Source organism: Phyllosticta citribraziliensis (assembly GCF_038025025.1).
Source record: "Phyllosticta citribraziliensis strain CPC 17464 chromosome Unknown J3D65scaffold_13, whole genome shotgun sequence".
Classification (NCBI taxonomy): domain Eukaryota; kingdom Fungi; phylum Ascomycota; class Dothideomycetes; order Botryosphaeriales; family Phyllostictaceae; genus Phyllosticta; species Phyllosticta citribraziliensis.
In genome coordinates this window covers 840,739-861,200 of record NW_027117350.1, presented here as the reverse complement: position 1 = coordinate 861,200, position 20,462 = coordinate 840,739, and the positions used below count along the sequence as shown (strand labels likewise).

At 55.8% G+C, this 20,462-nt stretch overlaps 6 protein-coding genes across 6 annotated transcripts; 3 read left to right on the top strand and 3 right to left on the bottom strand.

Annotated features, from left to right (window-relative positions):
* Positions 1 to 574: 574 nt before the first annotated feature.
* J3D65DRAFT_139247 (uncharacterized protein) lies at positions 575 to 3,137 on the bottom strand. Its single transcript, XM_066793972.1, has 4 exons — positions 2,301 to 3,137; positions 1,345 to 2,064; positions 928 to 1,288; positions 575 to 868 (listed from the first exon to the last, which is right to left on the bottom strand). Exons 1-4 carry the CDS (start codon positions 2,881 to 2,883, stop codon positions 694 to 696), a joined length of 1,839 nt encoding a protein of 612 aa, XP_066650926.1. The 5' UTR covers positions 2,884 to 3,137; the 3' UTR covers positions 575 to 693.
* Positions 3,138 to 3,732: 595 nt separating this feature from the next.
* Positions 3,733 to 6,096, top strand: J3D65DRAFT_139467 (uncharacterized protein). The gene is made up of 2 exons (XM_066793975.1): positions 3,733 to 3,912; positions 3,967 to 6,096. The coding sequence occupies exon 2, from the start codon at positions 4,060 to 4,062 to the stop codon at positions 5,908 to 5,910; it is 1,851 nt and encodes a 616-aa protein (XP_066650925.1). The 5' UTR covers positions 3,733 to 3,912; positions 3,967 to 4,059; the 3' UTR covers positions 5,911 to 6,096.
* Positions 6,097 to 7,027: 931 nt separating this feature from the next.
* Positions 7,028 to 12,327, top strand: J3D65DRAFT_560599 (phospholipid-translocating P-type ATPase; the record flags this gene model as incomplete). The annotated part of the gene is made up of 3 exons (XM_066797475.1): positions 7,028 to 11,224; positions 11,275 to 11,932; positions 11,984 to 12,327. 3 exons carry the CDS (start codon positions 7,028 to 7,030, stop codon positions 12,325 to 12,327), a joined length of 5,199 nt encoding a protein of 1,732 aa, XP_066650924.1.
* A 2,189-nt stretch (positions 12,328 to 14,516) lies between these two features.
* Positions 14,517 to 17,167, bottom strand: J3D65DRAFT_639772 (nucleoside phosphatase family-domain-containing protein). Its single transcript, XM_066801749.1, has 3 exons — positions 16,471 to 17,167; positions 15,035 to 16,412; positions 14,517 to 14,968 (listed from the first exon to the last, which is right to left on the bottom strand). The coding sequence occupies exons 1-3, from the start codon at positions 16,796 to 16,798 to the stop codon at positions 14,908 to 14,910; spliced, it is 1,767 nt and encodes a 588-aa protein (XP_066650923.1). The 5' UTR covers positions 16,799 to 17,167; the 3' UTR covers positions 14,517 to 14,907.
* Positions 16,909 to 19,327, top strand: J3D65DRAFT_639765 (putative thioredoxin). The gene is made up of 5 exons (XM_066801748.1): positions 16,909 to 17,230; positions 17,282 to 17,296; positions 17,346 to 17,433; positions 17,483 to 17,651; positions 17,701 to 19,327. Exons 1-5 carry the CDS (start codon positions 17,195 to 17,197, stop codon positions 19,160 to 19,162), a joined length of 1,770 nt encoding a protein of 589 aa, XP_066650922.1. The 5' UTR covers positions 16,909 to 17,194; the 3' UTR covers positions 19,163 to 19,327.
* J3D65DRAFT_639764 (mitochondrial PGP phosphatase) lies at positions 19,200 to 20,417 on the bottom strand. Its single transcript, XM_066801747.1, has 4 exons — positions 20,108 to 20,417; positions 19,824 to 19,976; positions 19,591 to 19,776; positions 19,200 to 19,501 (listed from the first exon to the last, which is right to left on the bottom strand). Exons 1-4 carry the CDS (start codon positions 20,336 to 20,338, stop codon positions 19,415 to 19,417), a joined length of 657 nt encoding a protein of 218 aa, XP_066650921.1. The 5' UTR covers positions 20,339 to 20,417; the 3' UTR covers positions 19,200 to 19,414.
* Between the last annotated feature and the right edge of the window lie 45 nt (positions 20,418 to 20,462).

The window sequence follows — 20,462 nt, the reverse complement described above, 5'->3', positions numbered from 1 at the left end:
GCTCTGCTACTACTGCTGTGAGGGCATTACGAGTGTAGTTGACGAGGAAGTATATATAGTCTGAGAGGCAGCCAGACATGTAATCACAAAATGCCCTTCATCACTCTTCCCAATCGTAGATGCTTTGCATGGCGTCAGCCAGACTCACGCACGGCGACAGAAGCGATAGAAGACGGACTGCTGGACGTATATATATCGTCAACGTTTCCGCCACGTGGTCGCCGAACAAGTGTCGGGTCCCACGCCGTCCAGCGCAGGCCGATCGTGCGATGCGCCAACCACCCACTACTCCTACCAACAGTCTGCGACACACACATAGCCAATCAGGGGGCGCGTTTTACCAACACGAGCACATGGCTTCCAGATTATTTTGCGCACTGCCAGTGCTACGTACTGTACACCTCGCGCGCCAGGCTGACTATCCAACGACTCCATCCGTCCGCATCGCATATGTGACAAAAACAGCGCCTTCAACCAACAACAACAACAACACCGACGCCAGAGAAATCAGGGGCAGGGCAGGGGGGTATCTCGGCTACGCAACACACACGCAAGCAAGCAAGCAGATAAACACCAACAAGAGCTTGTAGGGTACATGAGCAACGAACCAAAAGAACCAAACACGCGGGCGGCGGAAAATGGTGGTGGCGGCGGTTTACGGTTTTTGTCTTGATGGGATCAGATCGGATCAGATCAGCGCGTGAAATCCGGGTTGAAGGATGGCTCGCGCCACACCGTGTCGCGGCGCTTGATGGCTCGGCCCCTGGCTTTCCTGTCCCGCGACCGCGATACGCCTCGCTTCTTACGCGACTGCGAGATCTGGCGGCGCTGGAAGGCGCGCTGGAACCAGCGGAGGATCATGCCGCGCCTGCGAAGGCCAAATTAGCCGACGAGACGAAGACTAGGTACATGTAGGGAGACACTCACATCAGACCGCAAATGGTGACGACCATGACGGGAATGGCAATGTACCAGAAGAAGCGGTCGCTGTTGGTGATGGCCCAAAAGTGCTCAAAGTTCTGGCCAAAGTAGCCCGTCAGGAAGGTGAGCGGCAGGAAGAAGATGGTGACGGCCGTCAGCTGCTTCATCGACTCGTTTTGGTACGTCGACATGATGTTGAAGATGAGCGAGATCATGTCGTCGGCCGCCTTGCACATGGCGTCGACGCTCTGCGTGATCATGATGCAGTGGTCCTCCGTGTCGCCCAGGTACGTGTGCGTGAGCGGGCTGACGGTCACGTTGGACGCTGATAGCCGCGACGGCCTGCTCTCGAGTCCAGCATGGCGAGCTGGAGTACATGGGGAGTTAGCTACCATCCGTTCTTGAGGCTCCAGAGGGACGTACTGGGTTCCACCTTGTGGTCACGCAACGCATTGATTAATCCTATGATGGGCTGAATGCGATGTTTCAGAACCGAGAGCTCTGTAGTCATAATGTAGAGCGCTTTGGAGTGGCCAACGCTCGGCTCGGTCAAGACGTCGAGTTCCAGGTCGCTGATGACGTCTTCGTAGGCCGCAGTGACTGGAATCGCCAGGTCGATGATGGCGTCAATCAATGCTTGCACCATCATGCTCGAATCCGCGCTGCGCCTCAGGATGGTGTCGGGCGTCTCGAGACGAGTAAGGATGGGCTTCTCGACATCCTCGGCCGAGTGTTCGAAGAAGCAAATGACCGTGTTTTCGCTCGTGAGGAACATGGAAACCTGCTCGACACTGACGGCGAGATCTTTTCGCGAGAGGGCCGAGTGCCTCTCCATGTACTCTGTCCTCTCCACGTTGGGCCCGCCTCGGTAGCGCTGCAGCGTACGAAACTTTTTGGGCTTGGATTTTGCCAATGACGCAGGAGGAAGACTGGAATCCATACGCTCCAGTTTGTAGCGAGATTCTTTGTCCGGATCATGGCCGTTGACAGCGTGACTCTTGATCTTTTGCCGGCGCTTCAGAAGACGTCCAAACCACTTTTTATCTTGCTTGTTGCGATACTCGTCATCATCTGAATCGGAATCGCTCGATGAGCTGTCGGAATGGTTGGAGAGCTGCACGAGTTTCTGGAGAGTCAAGAGAACTTGGCAATGTTAGTATCACTCAATGGGCCAGTTGTAGGCACACACAAGTGGGCCTGCGCATAAGTATACATTGGCAGCCGGAGCTTATCGTGACATGACAGTCCGAGACGTACACCAAACACTCGCCAAATACAACACACTGCAGAGTCCAACGGAGCGCCAAAGACATGTGGACTTGAAACGCCGCGGATCTCTTCCTTTCCCAGCGCGAGCAAAGAAAACGGACGGAACTTACAAAATGCGTGGTCAGAATACCAATCGGCCTTTGTTCTGCCCCTGGTGTTCATCAAGTCCTCGACAGCAAGCCGATGCAGTCCATACTGCTTACTCAGAATCTTGATCACGTCCCAACTCAAGCCGTTAACGTTGATCCAGCGGCAGGTGACCCATTCCTGCTTGGGGCGGTCCAGGAATTCGGCGAGGGAGTCATTTTCCAGTTTGTGCTGCTCCATCTTTTCGGCTGAAAAATCGACAACGGTGATGGCCACGTCGGCGCGCAGGTCGTTGTGGCGGGCGTCAGTGTCTGCGGCCGTATAATCGACACCTGGCTCAGCTCCTGGCTCGGATTCCCATACAGGCCGCGTGGGCGAATGATAGTGCGTCACCGTGTTGGAACGCGTGGGGCGTCTGAATAGCGTATCGGCTGAACGCCTGTTGTTGCGATCAGTTCCCGTCGAGATGCTGGACACGGCGCTTCCCCTGCGCGCTCTGCCACGGCCTCGAGGAGACCTGGAGGGCGGTGCGTCCTGAGCCTCGACGTCGTACGGGACTGAAGGGCGGCCAGGGTCTCCAAAATCGCGCACGGTAGGGTCTGCCATGGTAACCAAGGATCGGTGCGATCAACTTCCAGGGAACGGTAGCAGGTGGGAGTTGATTTATGTTTCGAGAGAGTGGCCAGTCAAAGTGTCGCGGATAGAAATGTGGAGAAGCTGCCGTGCCGCAACAGCGCAAGTCGGTTGATCTTCAAGGACAGATTGGGTACGGGACGCATGACAAGAAAAGCACGAGAAGAAGAAATAACACGAGATGCACTGGCGGTAAGACGATGAAGTGTTAAATGGAGGAGTGGTAAAGGGGTCCAAGGCTAACTGAGATTGTCGAGGCACGGGGCGGGGGTTCCGTCAGGTCGTGTCTCTGCTCTGCACCGCACCACGGTTCGCCACAACCAGCTGTCGAACGACCCTGACAGATGGAGGACGAAGAGGTGCAAAGACACAGCGCATCTCAGGCGCACCAACAGCTGAGAGTGGAGGACACAGAGCAGCGCTGAGCCTAAAAGATTTGGCTGGCCAAGGCGGGTCCTTATTAATCTCGCCAAGCCGCTGCATGAATTGGCAATTATCGACTTCGGGCGGCTGCCGACGCAAGCCTCCTCCTCACCAACCCTCCCCATCCTACCTCGCTCGACCGTTCTCCAGCATCACACGACTACACCGACGCTGCATCTCCTACGCTCCACCCACTCCACCCCGCTCGCCTGCTCCATCTCACGCCCTGCCCTCGACTCTCCGTCCGCCTCTCCACCACCCTCGACAGCAGTCGATCACCAGCCCATCGCCACGGCTCGTGCGCCCACCTGCCCGTCGCGGACCCCCTCAGGAGAGCAAACACCATCACCAGAGCCCGCTGAGCATCAACCCGTCGTCCCAAACGGCCCTCTCCATCCTCGCTCGACCGCCCCGTCCGCTTCGCATGTCGCCTTCGACCCCTTTCTGATCGCCCGCTCGGACCCGACGCCCTCGACTGTGGCGCCGTCGACTCGACACTCAAACACGATTGGAACATCTCACGCGCTGTGTTTGCTTGGACCCGTCACCTTTGTTCTCCTGCATTGCTGGCGTTAGTGGGTGTGTGCACCTGTTGCTCTCGCCACCGCGTTCCGCTACTAATTGTTGGCCCAGCTCTTTCACCCCGGTTTTGGTACCGGATTCCCGTGGTTTCCCCTCAACCACACGCCTGCATCGACCTGTCTGCTCCGCCAACCCTCCTCCATCATGCGTGAGGTCAACTTCAGCATCCCCAACTCGAACAAGGCCTCCGTGGGCATCACCACTGCCCTCTATGACCGCCGGGCTCTCGACTGCACCTCGACTCTCCCCCTCATCAACTCTCTCAACCATTTGGCCTACCTGACGACCTCGTCCGCCCGGATTCGTGACATTTTGACCGTCGATGGCGGCGTCGAGCGGCTCGTATGCATCCTGAAGGAGGGAAGGAGCAAGGACATGATGGACATCTGGAAGTGGAATCTGGCCTTCCAGTGCGTCGTCAACATTGGCATCCGAGGCTCCGAAGCCGTCAGGACGCGAGTCGTGGAAGCCGACATGGTGCCAGTCATTGCCACGGTCCTGGACAACTACATCCGTGTCATTGACAAGTGTCGAGAGAGGGCAGAGGCCGAGTACAAACGAAGCAACCCTCGATTCGGCATATCTGGGAGACAATATGGGAGGGCCGGTGATCCTCTTGGTCCTGGGCTTAGGTCAGACAGGTCCCGACGTCATGCTCCCCCTCCCATCGAGATACCCCAAGCCCTTCCGTTCCCTCAACCCCGGATGGAGACGCAGCTTATTGAACCCGCTCCGGCTGCACCGTTTTCTCTCAGTTCGCCGCCAGAACGACCAACCTTTGCCCGCCCGCTTCCTCCTCCCCATCGCAGCGACTCGCGAAACCATGGACTCGCCCCCCGGTCCAGCGCCAGTCGGCAACAAACCTCGCAGCCTCTCCCCCCAGCTGGTTCCTCGATCGATACTCAAGACAACTTTGCCATCCGACCTGTAAGAGATGCCGACCGTCTCCCCTCCATGCTCCCGGCGTTGCAGCGTGAAATGACTTCACAGCCCGAATCACCCACCACACCCAATGCCGTTGTCCACGTCCAAGCTGAATCATCACGCTCCCAGGCCATGGCCTCGAGGGCTCGGAGAAGACCGTCGATTCGGCACCAACTATCGACCTCGGGTGATTCCGACAACGACGCCCAAGCCGAAGAAATCGCCTCCGAGGACAACGCTGCCGCAGGATCCGCGAGCGAGCCCATCGTCGGTATTCAAAACGAAATCAACATGCAAGACATTGTCGACAACGAGGAAATGCTCAACGCTGGCGCAACCCCTGTTGGACTGACGGCTCCTCCTTCCGAAGGCACTGAGGCGGAGACCTTTAACATCACTCATCGATCGGCCATTGATGGCAGTATTATTAACCCAGTAGCAACACCCGCGGCGGGTCCCTTGGGCTTTTCACCTGTACAACCTACTATCAACGTCGCCAATGTTACACCACCGACTGGCATGCAGGCCCCTTGGTACTCTCGCTCCGCCCAGGACCGCAACGCCACCGCTGGTGTTCTTGCTGCGATGCCCCGGGACGAGGACGTCTTGATGTCACTGCAACTCCTCGCCTACGTTTCCAAATACTGCAACCTGCGGTCATACTTCCAAAAGTCGCACCTGGTGCCGAGGCTCAAGATTGGCAAGGAACTGGATCTTTTGGATGCCGAGCCAGGCAAGGCTGTGCCGGTGGGAGATGAGGACGAGTGTGAGGAGGAATACCTCCTCCCCGACGACTTCAACATCTTCCCGTTGGTCGAGAAGTTTACGGTGCGGCACCACTCTCAAGACATGCAATACTGGGCCGGCGTGGTGATGCGGAACCTCTGCCGCAAGGACGACTCGCGTGGGGGGATTCGGCAGTGTGCCTACTACCAGTGTGGCAAGTGGGAGGAGTACACGAGGCAATTTGCTAAGTGCCGCCGGTGCCGCCGCACCAAGTACTGCAGCAAGGAGTGCCAGAAGAGTGCGTGGGTATACCACCGGCACTGGTGCGTCGCAGCGCAGCAATAAGGACCGAGTATTTTCTTTACAGTCTCCGTCACAGTCACATACCCATTTAACTAGCATATGGCAAGGCGCAGGGGACCTATCAGTTTGTTGCATCAAAGACCTAATGACATGGCCGACGACTCATTCGTGTTTTTGGAACAAAGTTGGCGGATTTTACAAGTATTGGGCGTTTGGCGGGTCTGCTTTGCGTTGGACGGTCTCGACACTAAAACTTCAAGTGTAGGAATTGGTCTCTCTTTCGTTATTCTTCCTCTTTTGCGACGAGACAGGCGGCAGCAATCTCGCTGTACCAAACATGCGCTGTGCTGGTCTGTAGTTAGCGTAGGCGGCAAGGCACATAATGGATTAGCTCTCGGAGACACATGAAAAGAGTCAAGCAGTCAAAAGCAGCGGCGATGATGTGCAGCAGAGGACAGGACCAATTTCCACAAGGCTGAGGACTGATTGCAGGCCGGGTGTTTCCAACGCACGGCAGGGGATGCGCGCGAGCCTGGCCGCTGGGAGAGAGGCTGGGTTTTGGGTTTCTGCAGTTGGGTTAGGTTTTGAGTCGCATATCGGTATCCGATGGCAGCCACGGCTCGGCGGCTCGGCAAGGCCCTCCATGGGTTGAGATGAAGGCCAGTCTCAGGACTCGAAGCCATGAGACAGGCGTGTGAGAGGACCACGGGCGGTGCAGAGAGTTTAAACAAAGAAACGGCTGTCGACACTACTCAGCTGCGCTGCAACCTGGTCAGAGGGAGGCCAAGGACAGTTGAGTACGTCAGCGGGGCGCATACGAGGGCGGAGGGATTGCCTGCATGAGACGGTGGCACCGAGGGCGAGTCGTCGACAAGGGAAACCCAAGCTTGTAAGCCGCTTTCTGTCCTTGCTCCCCATTCCAGACCTGCGCTGCGCCTCAATCTTTACGCGACGTCACCTACGACTTCGACTGCCCTCTCCTCCCTCTTCTTCACTCTCGACAGTCTGTCGTTGACAAGCGAGAGTTGCTCGATCCTTACCTACCTGTACTCTGCCCTCCGCCAGCCGACGTCATTCGCTCTACCGACCTGACCCTCTCCCAGCCGCACGCCCTCCTCCTCTATGAATTCGCTGCCGGATCCCTAGATCCACAACCGTCATGGCCGGCAGTCCCGCTCCAGGTTCTCCGGGTCGGCCTGGCTCAGATGGACCACCTCGCCGGCTTTCATCTGAACTTGACCAAGAAGCTACCCGAGACAACGTGGGCCAGGATTCTCCCGTCGACCATGGTCCCAGAGACACCGCAAATGAACACTCGTCAACGGTACCGCTTCAAGAGCTCGCACCCAATGCCTCGCAACGCCAAAGCACCGATCGCCCCGGCGTCCAAAGAAATGCTTCTTCGCAACGTCCACATGCCCAAAGAGTTAGATTCTCGGCAGACCTAGACAGAAGGAACGCCCCACACCATGGTGGAAAAGATTCGACATCATCTGTGCACTCGCAATCCGGTCAGGCCGAAGATGATCACGCGACAAACCACGCGCGAGCGGCACCAAATCTCACCGTGGACACAACATCTGCCAACCTCGCATCTTCGCCCCCAGGCTCTAGCCCCGAGGCTGTAACCTCACCACCGGCGAGCTCGCTCCGGACTGCTCGAACAACTCTGTCGCCAACTTCCCCTGGTACCCGAGCTAGGGGCTACTCACTACGCAGTTCCCTCTTCCGCCGCAACTACGAAACCTCAAATGTGCCCTCGGTATCATCTCCGACAGGAGGCGTAATTGAACTCCAAGATGCTGCAGGATCGTCCACTGGTATTCAGTCGCCAGAATCATCTGAGGCGGAGAAAAAGTCGCGCGACAGCGCAAGTGTCTTTGTCGAGCCCGTGGCGGAGGCATCATCGCAGAGGGAGTCTCTGGTCACCAAAAATTCCGAAAAGCAGAGCTCGCTGCGAGGTATTTCCGCTCTTCCACATTACGAGTCTTGGGTAGCAGCAAGAGGGAAACGGCGCACCTTCGTCAAGCACATCGAGGACCAGTTTGAAAGAGCGCGGAAAATCATACTTCGAATTCAGGAGATTCCGCCAAGCAAGGACGGCCGGCACATTGACCTCGACGCGAGCCGGAAAAAGTCGCTGACAGACGAACGTACGGGAAAGCCCTACGTGCCCAACACGATCCGGTCAAGTCGCTACAATGCGTGGAATTTCTTACCGCGCCAACTTTTTGCTCAATTCTCCAAGCTCGCCAACTTTTACTTTCTTTGCGTTTCTATTTTACAAATGATACCCGGTCTCAGCACCACTGGAACATATACCACCATTGTTCCGCTGCTTTTCTTTGTTAGTATTTCGATTGCAAAAGAAGGATATGATGATTTGAGAAGATATCGACTCGACAAAGCCGAAAACAACCGTGACGCGTTGGTGCTGCATGCTTACCAACCTACTGTCAATACTGAGAATGGGGAAGAAGAGATGAAAGATGAATCGGCTTCACGCGTCTTGGGTCCCATCCACTGGGCGACGACGAAATGGAAGGACCTCAAAGTCGGCAATGTCGTCAAGCTCAAGCGCAACGACACTGCGCCTTCGGATCTGGTTCTTTTGCATTCCACGGGACCCAACGGCATTGCATACGTCGAGACGATGGCATTGGATGGCGAGACGAACCTGAAGAGTAAACAGACGACGCCATTGATAGCCAAAGGATGCCATTCCGACGAGGATATCGCTGCTTGCAGGGCTCACTTCGTAGTCGAGGACCCAAACTTGGACCTGTACAATTTTGAAGGACGCGTAACTTACAACGAGGAGACTGCGCCCTTGACGAATGCTGAAATCATTTATCGTGGAAGCATCCTGCGAAACACCGAAGAGGCTCTCGGCATGGTCATCTATACCGGCGAAGACTGCAAGATTCGGATGAACGCAAACAAGAACCCTCGTATCAAGGCTCCTGCGCTACAAGCTTTCGTCAACAAGATCGTCATCATCATTGTCATTTTCGTCATTGCCTTGGCCATCTTCAACACGGTTGCCTACCAGATTTGGTCCGCAGACAATGAGGCTGAGGCATTCTATTTGACGGATGCTGGCGTTGCCTTCTTCCCCATTCTTGCCTCCTTCATCATCATGTTCAACACCATGATTCCGTTGTCTCTGTACGTCAGTTTGGAAATTGTAAAGGCCTTCCAAATGTGGCTTCTGAACGACATCGACATGTATCACAAGGAGAGCAACACCCCCTTCGAGCCTCGGACTTCTACCATTAACGAGGAACTCGGCCAAGTCAGCTACATCTTCTCCGATAAGACGGGCACGCTCACAGACAACACAATGAAGTTTCGCAAGATGAGCGTCGCTGGTACGGCATGGCTGCACAACAAGGACATTGAGGAAGAGGTTGCCATCAGCAAGCGTCCGACTCGGAAGAAGAGCAAGGGCAAGAAGCCAATTCGAAAAAGTCTGGCGTCAGTTCGTCAAGCCCTTCGACGTGACTCCGAGGCGCCTGGTGATGCCGAGGGCGAGGCGGCAGTCGACTTGGCACCTCGACCCAGCGGTGACGTCGGATGGAGCTCAAGTGCACGCCCATATAAGCCTCAAACCGAGCTTGCGACTGGAGACATGATTCGTTATATCCAGAAGAAGCCGTACACCGTATTTGCCAAGAAGGCGCGCATGTTTCTACTTTCTCTTGCTCTTTGCCACACCTGTCTGCCAGAGACGCAAGAGGATGGATCCGTCGACTTTCAGGCTTCGTCGCCCGATGAGCTTGCGCTGGTCAGAGCTGCTCAAGAGTTGGGATACATGGTCATCGATCGCGATGTTGGCACCATTACTCTCAAAAGCACTCCCGGTACCGAGAATGAGCCCGTGGAAGAGATTTACGAAGTCCTGGATGTGATTGAGTTCTCATCCAAGCGCAAGCGCATGTCTATTGTCGTCCGCTTTCCTGACGGACGCGTCTGTATTCTCTGCAAAGGTGCCGATTCTATCGTCATGCAGCGTCTCAAAATGGCCAACCTTGCCAATCAAAAGGTCATTGAGATTGAGCGTCGAGCAAACAAGCGCAAGAGCATGGAGGCCCAAGCCGCCATCGCCCGAAAGAGTGAGCAACTCGAGAGAAAGAGCTTGAATAGACCCAGTTTCTCAATCGGCCGTGCGAGCATCGGTGGTCTCGGTCGTCCGAGCACACAAAGTACGAGGCTACAGCCGGTGCGTGATGAACTGAACAACTGGCTCGACAACCGCGAAAGAGATATTGAAGTCAGTTCGGCTGAAGACAGCAGCATCTACTACTCGCCACGCCCATCTGCTCAATTTGGACGGCAGTCGATAGCAGTGTCAGAAGCGCGGAGCTCCATGCAACTGGAGGAAGAAGAGGATCTCGTCGAAGAATCACTCGTCGTGGACGAATCGGCCGTGATTGAGCGCTGCTTCCAGCACATTAACGACTTTGCAACCGAGGGTCTGAGGACCTTGCTCTATGGATATCGCTTCCTCGATGACAACGAATATCAGAGCTGGAAAAAGATATATCACGACGCTACGACAAGTCTTGTGGACCGCCAGAACATGATTGAGCGAGCTGGCGAGATGATAGAGCAAGATCTCGAACTTGCTGGCGCGACCGCCATCGAAGACAAGCTGCAAAAGGGCGTCCCTCAGGCCATTGAAAAGCTCCGTCGTGCAAACATCAAGATGTGGATGCTGACTGGCGACAAGCGAGAGACTGCCATCAATATTGGACACTCTTGCCGGCTCATCAAAGACTACTCTGCCACCACTATTCTCGATTTCGAAGCAGGCAATGTGGAGCAGAGTATCGCTGGAGCCATTGTCGACATTAGTGAGGGCCGCGTCGCGCATTCAGTCGTTGTGGTCGATGGACAGACCTTGGCTATGATTGAGAGCGACGCGGGACTCCACGCGTTATTCTTCGACCTTGTCGTTATGGCTGACTCTGTGGTCTGTTGTCGCGCCTCACCCAGCCAAAAGGCGGGTCTCGTCAACATGGTGCGCAAACGCGTCAAATCAGTCACTTTGGCCATCGGCGACGGCGCCAACGACATTGCCATGATCCAAGAAGCCCATGTCGGCATTGGAATCACTGGTAAAGAGGGCTTGCAGGCGGCCAGAGTCAGTGACTACTCGATGGCGCAATTCCGGTTCCTGACCAAGCTGCTGCTGGTGCACGGACGCTGGAACTACAATAGGGTTTGCAAGTACACTGTGTCGACTTTCTGGAAAGAGTTTGTGTTCTATCTCACGCAGGCTCTCTACCAGCGGTGGGTCGGGTACACGGGAACCAGCTTGTACGAGAGCTGGAGTCTCAGCATGTTCAACACGGTAAGCTGTTGTCCACCATCACTGGCAAATATCCTCATCTGACTCTGTAGCTCTTCACCTCATTGCCAGTCATCGTCCTCGGCATCTTTGAGCAAGATTTGAAACCCAGTACTCTCCTTGCTGTCCCAGAACTCTACACCAAAGGCCAGCGGAATGGCGGTTTCAACTTCAAAATCTACCTAGGCTGGATGTTTATGGCGTCTTCAGAAGCCATGGTCATCTTTTTCTGCATGCTCGGACTCTACGGACAAGCTCTCTTCACTGAAGACCAATCGCTCTTCGCCATGGGCGATCTGACCTTCACAGCAGCCGTCATCCTGATCAGCTTCAAGCTACAAGGCTTGGAGATGCACACCAAGACGGTCACGGCCGCCTTCAGCTTCATTTGCTCAGTGGGCGGCTGGTTCCTCTGGAATATCATTCTGTCGGCAACCTACCAAAAGAACGGTATCTACGACGTTCGCGGCTCCTTTTTCGACAACGACCGCTTCGGCCGCAACGCGCTGTGGTGGCTGTCGCTCATCATGATCGTCACGACCGTCGTCGTCTTCGAAATCGGCGTCGCCACGCTCCGTGCCGCCTTTTGGACCACCGACGTCGACGCCTTTCAGGAACTCGAAAAGGATCCCGCTGTGCGCAAGCGTTTTGATCAGGCGGCTGCGCTTGAGCTCCAACAAGGCTGGGACCGCGGCGACGCTACTGATGCCGGTCGCCCATCGTTTGCTGCTGCCGGCACCACGCCGCGCTCTGGCGCCGAAGTCACCGGGCTCCTGGGCGCGCACCACGAACGCGACGCCGCCGAGCAAGCCAAGCGCGAAGTCGAGGTGCGCGAGATGCTGCGCAACCGGCCAGACGCGCTGGACGGCGACGGCTCCACGAGCGCTGTCAACGTGGCCAGCGGCGGCGGCGGCAAAGCCGCGGCCACAACAGAGACAGAGGTGGCGACTGCACTCGAGGAAGGCCGGGCTCCGGGCGCCTCCAGCGCTGCCAGTGGCGCCAGTGCGGGAGAGGTCGGCGTCCGCATTCCCCGTGTCAGCCTGGATATTCACGATGTGTTGAGCCGTCGGTTTGGCAGCGTTAAGCGGAACGATACGTTGCGCTGAGACGAGTGAGATGTGAAGCATCAAAACGCAAGAAGAGGATGCCAAAGAAGAAAGAAGCGCGGTATCTTTTCGTCAAAAGAGAAGGTCGATGACGTCGCACTCGCACACTCAAAAGTACAGCTAGTGTCTTTGCTCTTGGGCGCAGCTCGCCCTGATGTTTGGATGTTTGGACGGTTGGTTGATTGTTTTGGGTAGCATCGCGCCTGCAGGATTCCGCTTGTCTCTGGCGCATTTCCTCTCTTCCTCTCTTCCTTCCTCTCTCGATTGTTTGCTCTTTTGCTCTGCGTCAATGGTAGGAAACAGTTTGGCATCTTCAGTCGGTCGGTCATGCGTCGGGTTGGTCAAACCAGCCACTCAGTCCTTTCAGCTCGCTCTCTCGTTTTCTTTTGGATACTGTTGTCCTACCTATTCCCTATTCCCTACTGATGCTTCTCGTTTTCTGTTTTCTGCTTGGGCGCAAGGTCGGGGCTAGGGTCAAACGAGCGATGGGAGATGAGAGATGAAAAGAGAAGATAAGAAGAAGCATGTGTTGGCATGCGCACTGCGCGTTGATGGCGGAAGTTCAAGGCATGAGCCCTGGCGAGGAAAGGAGTTAAAGAGAGAAGATGATGAGGGGAGGCGGATACCGCAGTATTTGAATAAATATGTCATGTATATATCCATAGTACTTACTTGGTATGTACGCATCTTATGCATCTACTAGTTAATCAGCCGCATCATCTCATACCAAAGCCACTCTGTTCAGCCCGTCATGATCCAGCTCTACGCATGCAATGACGCAGCAACCGGCCTCCTCTTCCCACTGACTGATGTCCGTCTCACAAGTACCGCCTCATCGTTTTCTACCATACCTAGAACACACGCAAATGCATTAGCCAGCCTCCTAGCCTCATCAACCTCCTCCTATCTTGGTCTGGTCAGGGTGTTTATTGCTCTTAAGGAGTGATTGATGGTGGCGGCAGCAACAGCAAGGCAGCCCTCGTCGTTCAGATTCTGTGGATGGTTCAAAGGTTTTGGATCATCATATCACCGGGTAGTGAGAAAACATCACTACGACGAGTGCTTCGCTGCTGCTGCTGTTGGTGCTGCTGCTGAGAAAGGAGAAACGGGAGAAATGGAAGAGGGTGGGATGGGATGGGATGGGATGGGATGGGGCCATGGGTCGGATCGTGCTTTACTTACCGTCTACCGTACTATGGAATCCACTTACTCCTCTATGTGTGCTTGTGGGTGGGTGCCTGCCTGCCTGGCTAACCCACCCTCATGCGGGAGATAGCCATCCGGCTATACCACTGCCCATCACGCTGTCTGTCTGTCCCTTCTCTCTTGAGACAGTAGTATCATCAGTCCATCACATGGAGGGATAGCGCGCGAGCGAGCGTCGTCGGTCAGCCAGTGATCAAGCTCGCGTCTACATCGATCGGTGCGTGACGGCGGGGGGAAGCGGCGGCTAAGTAGACGACGAGCGGCGGCGACGTGACGAGATGAGATGAGTCGAGATGAGTCGACGGATACACGGATGGACAAATAGATAGATCATGGACAGACAGACAAACGACTGGAGACGGCCGGATGGACAAGACGAGAACAAGGATACGTGACACGCACGCAGCGGGTAAGCCCGGAGTGTCAATATATATGCGCGACCAACAAAAAGATTTCGCCGCTGCAAGGGGTGATGAGAGTAGATAAGCTACCGTGGCACCGACAGCATGGCACGTGAGCCCGTCCGTCCATCGATACCTTATCGGGGCGAATATTGTCGATTCGTACGACCAGGCAGCTTGCCATGTGTGGCCGCGCTCCTGAGTCGGATTACGAAAGTAGCCAGGTAAGTAGGTATTGCGTGCCTGACGTCAGGAGCCGACCAGGGCAGCACGAAGAGGGACCGGAAGAGCAGGCGGGCGGGCTTGCTTCGGCGGTACTAGGTAAGTTACTGGAACTTGTGCAGCGGTAGCAGCAGCAACACTGGACGTTTGATCTAGGTGTCTACTTTTGTGAATATATCAGTACAGTAAGGGGCGGGAGGTTGGAGTTAGGAAATAAACCAAAGACGGCGGGGCAGGGCGACTTTGCTACAGCACACGGCACCGTATACAGCTCAGAAAGAAACAGCATGCGTCGTCGTCTTCTGGATCTAGGTACCTCGATAATATCATTACTGCTGCTGCTGCTGCTGCTGCTACTCTCACGTTCCGGCGACGAGTACGATCGGACAAAGTGGCGAAGGAAGGAAAAGACGAGATGGCGGTGTTTATTTTAGATGATCAAGATGATGATGATGGTGATGAGACGATGGCGTGGTAAATAGGTAAGATGGATAAATGCTGATGCTTCCACTCGCCCAAGAAAAGGTGTTGTGGCCAAACAAGAAAAAGATCCGTCCTCTTTTAGCGCCTGATGCCTGCAAGGGCTGGTTGCCTGCCTGCCTGGCCTGCCACCCACCCAGCCGCCCGCCCCAACCAGACCGAGTCTATAATATTCTTACATTGGAAAAAGGGAAGAAGAGAAGAAAGAGGGACAGAGAAAAAGTAGGAAGAAAGGTTCGTCGACGTTGGTTCTGTGGCAGTCGTCTTTTTTCTACTTGGTGACCTCCTTGATCTTGCACTGCCAGCCCGAGTCCTTGCTCAAGAGGGGAAGACTGGACGAAAAGGGTCAGCAACAAAACGCATGGAGGTGACGGGGGGCAACGTGATTCGGTGCTTACCTGGCTCCCAAACACCATCCCAGCTCGCGGTTGCGAATCTTCTTTGCGATCTTGACTTCGCGCTCAATAGGCATCTCGTAGCCCGTGTGCAGCAACGCGAGCATGAAGCTCAAGTCCAAGCACGTCTCAGCGCGGTCGTTCAGCTCCTCCATTGCGCCCTCGACGCCCTTGAAAACGTCCCAGGCGTCCGGTCCGTTGCACACGCGTGCCGTCAGGTCCTTGAGCTCGCCTATCGTAAAGCTGGTTGGCATGCCCAAGGGCTTGGTACGGTCGTAAAAGTATGAAAATAGGTACGCGTCCTCGCGCGCAAACGTCTTTTCGAGGCTTGGCTGGTGGACTCCGTTGAATGCGCATGGCGCCAGCTTGCAAGTCTCGTCCTTCTTGAGCGTCTCCTCGGCGAGCGCGCGGCATTGTGCTGGGGAGCCGTCTGTTGGACCCGTCATGTTGACCTTGACCGAGGGACTCAGGGGGTGCGACTCGCCGAGTTGGATCTCGACTTCGCGGGACATTCCAGGGATCAAGCAAGGGTTGGTAATGGGCTTCTTCAGCCAAGCAGTAGAGGTTGAGTCGGGGTATGCCTTTTTGTGTTCGGCATACGCGCCGTCAAAGACGAGCTTGTGCAAGTTTTCGCGCGCAGCCATCAGACCGTAACCCAGGTAGGAGTGCTGGTAGAGGGTAAAGTCGCGCCCACCGAAGCTTAGCTCGTACTTGTGGTCTCCATCGGCCAGCTTCTCGGGCATGCCACCGTCCTTGGCCTCTTTGAAGGTAGGCTCAAAAACAATCTGGGTGGAGCCGCCACCGAGATCAAATACCGCGGCGGTTGGGGTCTTGTCGGGGCCTCCAATCTTGCCCAAGAGGTAGTTGGTAGTAATCCAGGCGTAAACACCCTCGTCGGTGCCGTCCATGACCTCGACGCCACCCTTGTCAGCAGCCAAGACCGGGAAGGGATATTGTGTCTCGAGGCGTTCGCGCACGGCGGCGAGAATCCTGTCGCTCATCTCGGGGCCCAGCTTGCGTAGACCAGCCGTCGCCTTAACGGCGATGGGAGTGCAGCCTTGCAGCTTCTCGGGAACGTTCTTGACCGCAACCTCCATGAGCGGATCCAAGCTCTTTGCCGCACCCTCGGCATCGCCCTTGTAAGAACTCAGTCCAGAACCACCGGGCTTCTTGGCCGTCTGCTCGAATATCTCATCCTCCAATTCGGGCGTGGGGCCGCAGTTGTTGAAGCGGTAGACGTGGATGCGGGAACCGGTGCTGCCAGCATCAATCATGAGGGCATATTGAATCAGAGGCTTGTCGGCCGAGTATGAGCGTGTGCATTGTGTCGTCGCGACAGAAGGATCTGATGCTACGTCGCCACCGGGGAATTTGCCTTGTTCTGCCAATCAATTAGAAGGTAGGCCTCCTGCGGCGAGGATTTGAGGACAGATACTTACCAACCGTGGGTTGCTGAGAGGGCGAGAGGAAGAAGAAGACGATGAGGACAAAGGCAATTATGCCGCCCGCCTTGAGGTAGCGGGTGCGCTGGCCCTGATTCATCGTACTGCCGGGGCCAGACTTGAAGTCGTTCATCAAGGACGAGGCGTTGGAAGACGAAGCCGAGGGGCGGACAGAGTGGCGGTCGGCCTTTTCAAAGGGGTCAAAGGTGCTGTTGGTCTTGAGAGGCAAGGAGAGAGAGGTGCGACGGCGAGGGCCGGTGTTGAAGAAGGAGAAGTTGGACCAAAAGTTGTTCTGACGCCGTTGGACGTCGACGCTACTGGACATGTGGTGTTGCTGCCCGGACCGGTTGGTGGCGCGCTATGCAGCGGTTGAGCGATCGTAATGGGCGGCGTCGCGTCAGGACAGCAAGTCGAGTCAAGTCAAGTCGTGGGGTCGAGGGAGGTCAAGGTCTTCTCCCCGTGCCTTGCAGAACAGAGCAGTCCCAGACTTCAGCGCTCAACGTCGATGCCCCCCTTAAACTCTGCTTGTTTAGGCCCAGGGCCAGGGGAGCGACCAGGGCCGGCCTTCGTACCTTAGCCGCAGAGCCCCAAAAAGGTCCAGATCTGGTCAGATGGTCGCAAAACAAGTGGAACCTTCTCGACGTCATCCATGCCATCCTTAACAACTCGCTGAGCGCCGCGACGCGCCGTCCAGCCGTCTTTCGTTGCTCGCGTATGGATCATGGACGTTGAACTCTACGTCTACGACCTGTCCAAGGTAAACAACCCCCATCAAATTTGACAGCCCGAATGCTAATGCGTGCTGTAGGGTCTCGCTCGACAAGTACGTTGCCCGCTGGCCCCTTGCCAACTACGCTGACCGTGATGTGCAGCTTTCGCGCCAGTTTCTCGGGATTCACATCGAAGCCGTCTATCACACCTCCATCGTCTTTGGCGGCATCGAGTACTTTTACGGCGCAGGTAAAGTGGCCCGCACCGTTCCAAACGGCAGCCTGCTAATTCCCCGCAGGAGTCCAAACTTGTTATCCTGGAACAACCCACCATGGCGCCCCAGAAGAGATCATTCCGCTGGGCAAGACCCAGCTTGAGATGGGCGACATTTCGGAGTATCTCGAGTCGTTAAAGAAGATCTACACTCCCGAAACCTATGACCTCTTTGCTCACAACTGCAACAACTTGTAAGTTTTTGGCCATCTTTCAAACTGCCCAGTATCCCTGACCACTTAGCTCCAACGATTTCGCCATGTTTCTCGTCGGCAAGGGAATTCCGGACAAAATTACCTCTCTCCCGGAGCAAGTATTGCAGACTCCCTTCGGCCAGATGCTCAAACCGCAAATCGACGCAGCTATGCGTTCAGTTACCCAGGCACCTGTGCCGCCGCAGAATATCCCCGGACCACAGTCCCAGTCTCAAGCTCCAGCTGAAAAGGCGTCCAACGGCGCTGCAGTCGAAGCTGTCATCCACGATGTAACCTCGCTCAAAGAGTTCGAGAAGCTGTTGGAAAAAGCCAAGGATTCATGCGCAGTCATCTTTTTCACTTCTTCCACGTGCGGACCTTGCAAGTCGATCTCTCCCGCCTTTTCTGAGATGGCAGAAGAAGCCGGATCAAAGGGCATCTTCATCCGAGTCGACAAGAATCAGGCCCCTGACATTCATGCAAAACACAATGTTCGCTTAACGCCGACCATCATCACTTTCCTCAAGGGCATGAAGGACGATCAATGGTCTGGAGCTGACGAAACGCGACTGCGAGGAAACGTGCGACTGTTACTACAGCAAGCCAATATTGCCCACCCGCACACACGCCTGGATCTGCCAAAGCTCCTGGGCTCCAGCATGCGACCTGTTATTTACGACAAAGTTCCCCCGCTAGAGAAACTAGTTCCCAAGATGGGCGAGCATGGCAAACATCCCATAGTCGTCATGATCACCGCCTTTATCAAAACGCGAGAGAGCTCCGGCTCACGAGACGCACCTCTACCGGCTCTGCCCGATTTCTGCTCATTTCTCCGCGAGGCCACAGCGGCGATTCCTCCCGAATCGCTCTTCGCGGCCTACGACCTCCTCCGCATCGCGCTTACCGACCCCCGGCTGTCTGGGTTCTTCGCTGAAGAGAACAACGCAGAGACGCTCATCAAGCTCATCTCACACGTCAACGACCTCAAGGATTGCCCATACAGCCTGCGCCTCGTCACGCTGCAGCTAGCCTGTAACCTATTCACGACTCCCTTGACCCGCACTCACCTTTTGTCCAACACCACCTTCACCAGCCTCCTCACTCACCTCTTGTCCTCGTCGCTCCTTGACGACTCCAACACCTCTGTCCGCATCGCCGCTGCCAGTCTCGCCTTCAACATCGCCTCGGCTGTGCACCGCTCGCGGCTCGATACGGACAGCGCCGACGCCTTGCCCGAGTCTGATCAGACGGAAATTGTCGCCGCGCTGCTCGAGGCCATTGCTGCAGAGGAGGACAGCAAGGAGGCTGTCTTAGGCATGGTGACGGCCTTGGGCCTGTTAGTTTACTGCTCGCCTGTGGACGGCGAGTTGTTGGATCTGTGTCGCGCCATGGATGCGAGTGGAACGGTGGTTGGCAAGGAGGCCATGTTTGCGGAGAAGCAGGATGAGGAGGGGCGGGGTGTGGTGGTAGAGGTAGGGAAAAGAGTGTTGGGCAAAGGGGTAGAGAATTGAGGCAAGAAGAACGAAGAGGCGGTACTGAAGTGGTTTTCTTATGAGATTGGGTTTATCCGGCATAATATTTGGCATGGAGGCGTCTTTTCCGCATTCCCTTTTAGAACGTTCATGATAGAGTAGACCATGAGTACAACTTCTGTTAATCTTACATCCAGACTGGCCACCGATGTACTCTTCGTGACTCTGGTGCGAACGCATAGATTTGAGCTCCCGTCGACATGAATCCGGGCGAGCCCCCAAGGCACCCCACTACTTCCTCACTTCCTCCACCGGCGTCGGCGCCAGCCAGCCCCTGCGAAGCAAGAAAGCTGCCAACCCCTGCTCAACTTTCGCAAACTGCATCAACAAACAACTGATTAGCGAGTGTTTCTTCTCTGCCTTTCCACAACAAACCAGCAAACATGAAAAGTCAACGGGACGCGTACCAGAGAAGCCCGCTCCCTCCCGACAACGCCATCACGGATCCAGACTGCCCTCGCACCCATCAAGTTGGCCGTCATGACGTCGGTGAACAGCCTGTCGCCGACGACGGCCACCTGCGAAGGCGCCGTGACGCCTGATTCGGGCGTTGACAGCAGGTGCGCGAGGACTTCGGGCGCGCAGCCGGGCTTCTGTTTGGAGGTTAGTCTCGGCGTTTTGCTGGGTTTCTTGCGCTTGCCTTGGTGTTGTGCACGAGGACTTGGACGCCCGTGTCGCGCTCGAGCTGTGCTGCGTGCGCTCCGTCGGCGTCGAAGCTGCGCGTGCCGGCTGTGTTGGAGACGATGAGCAGCTTGGAGCCGGGGTAGGCGGCACGCAGGGCGGCGAAGTGGTCCTGGAGTTGGCGGAGGGTATCAGAACATGGACAGTAAATAAATGATAGGGTTTTTAGTTGAGCAAACGAAAGAAGGAAAGTTTGAAGGCCAGACATAAAATGGGGTGAAGGACGGAAGGGAATGCTTGTACTTTGTATTTGGGGTAGACGTGATTCGTATGCGGAGTCGCAAAGCAATTGTCCTTGTCGAGAATCACGGCTCTGATATCAGCATCCTTTTCTCCATTCTGGGCGGGGAAGGCCTTGGATAGCGGAATGGGTAAATTGTTGAAGGTGGCGCATGTGTAATGGGGCAAGCAAAGCGCCGGGTCTCTCAGCAGCCTGAGAACATTGAGAGTCCCCGAGAGGTTGAATTCCCTCATCAGGGCGAGGTTGATGTCTTGGTGGGCGGAAGTGACGTGAAGGCGCGCGGTGGTGCCCAGAAGACATGATCGACGCTAGCGCGGCGGAGCTTGGTTGGTTGCTGGTCGCCGCGCACGAAGTTGA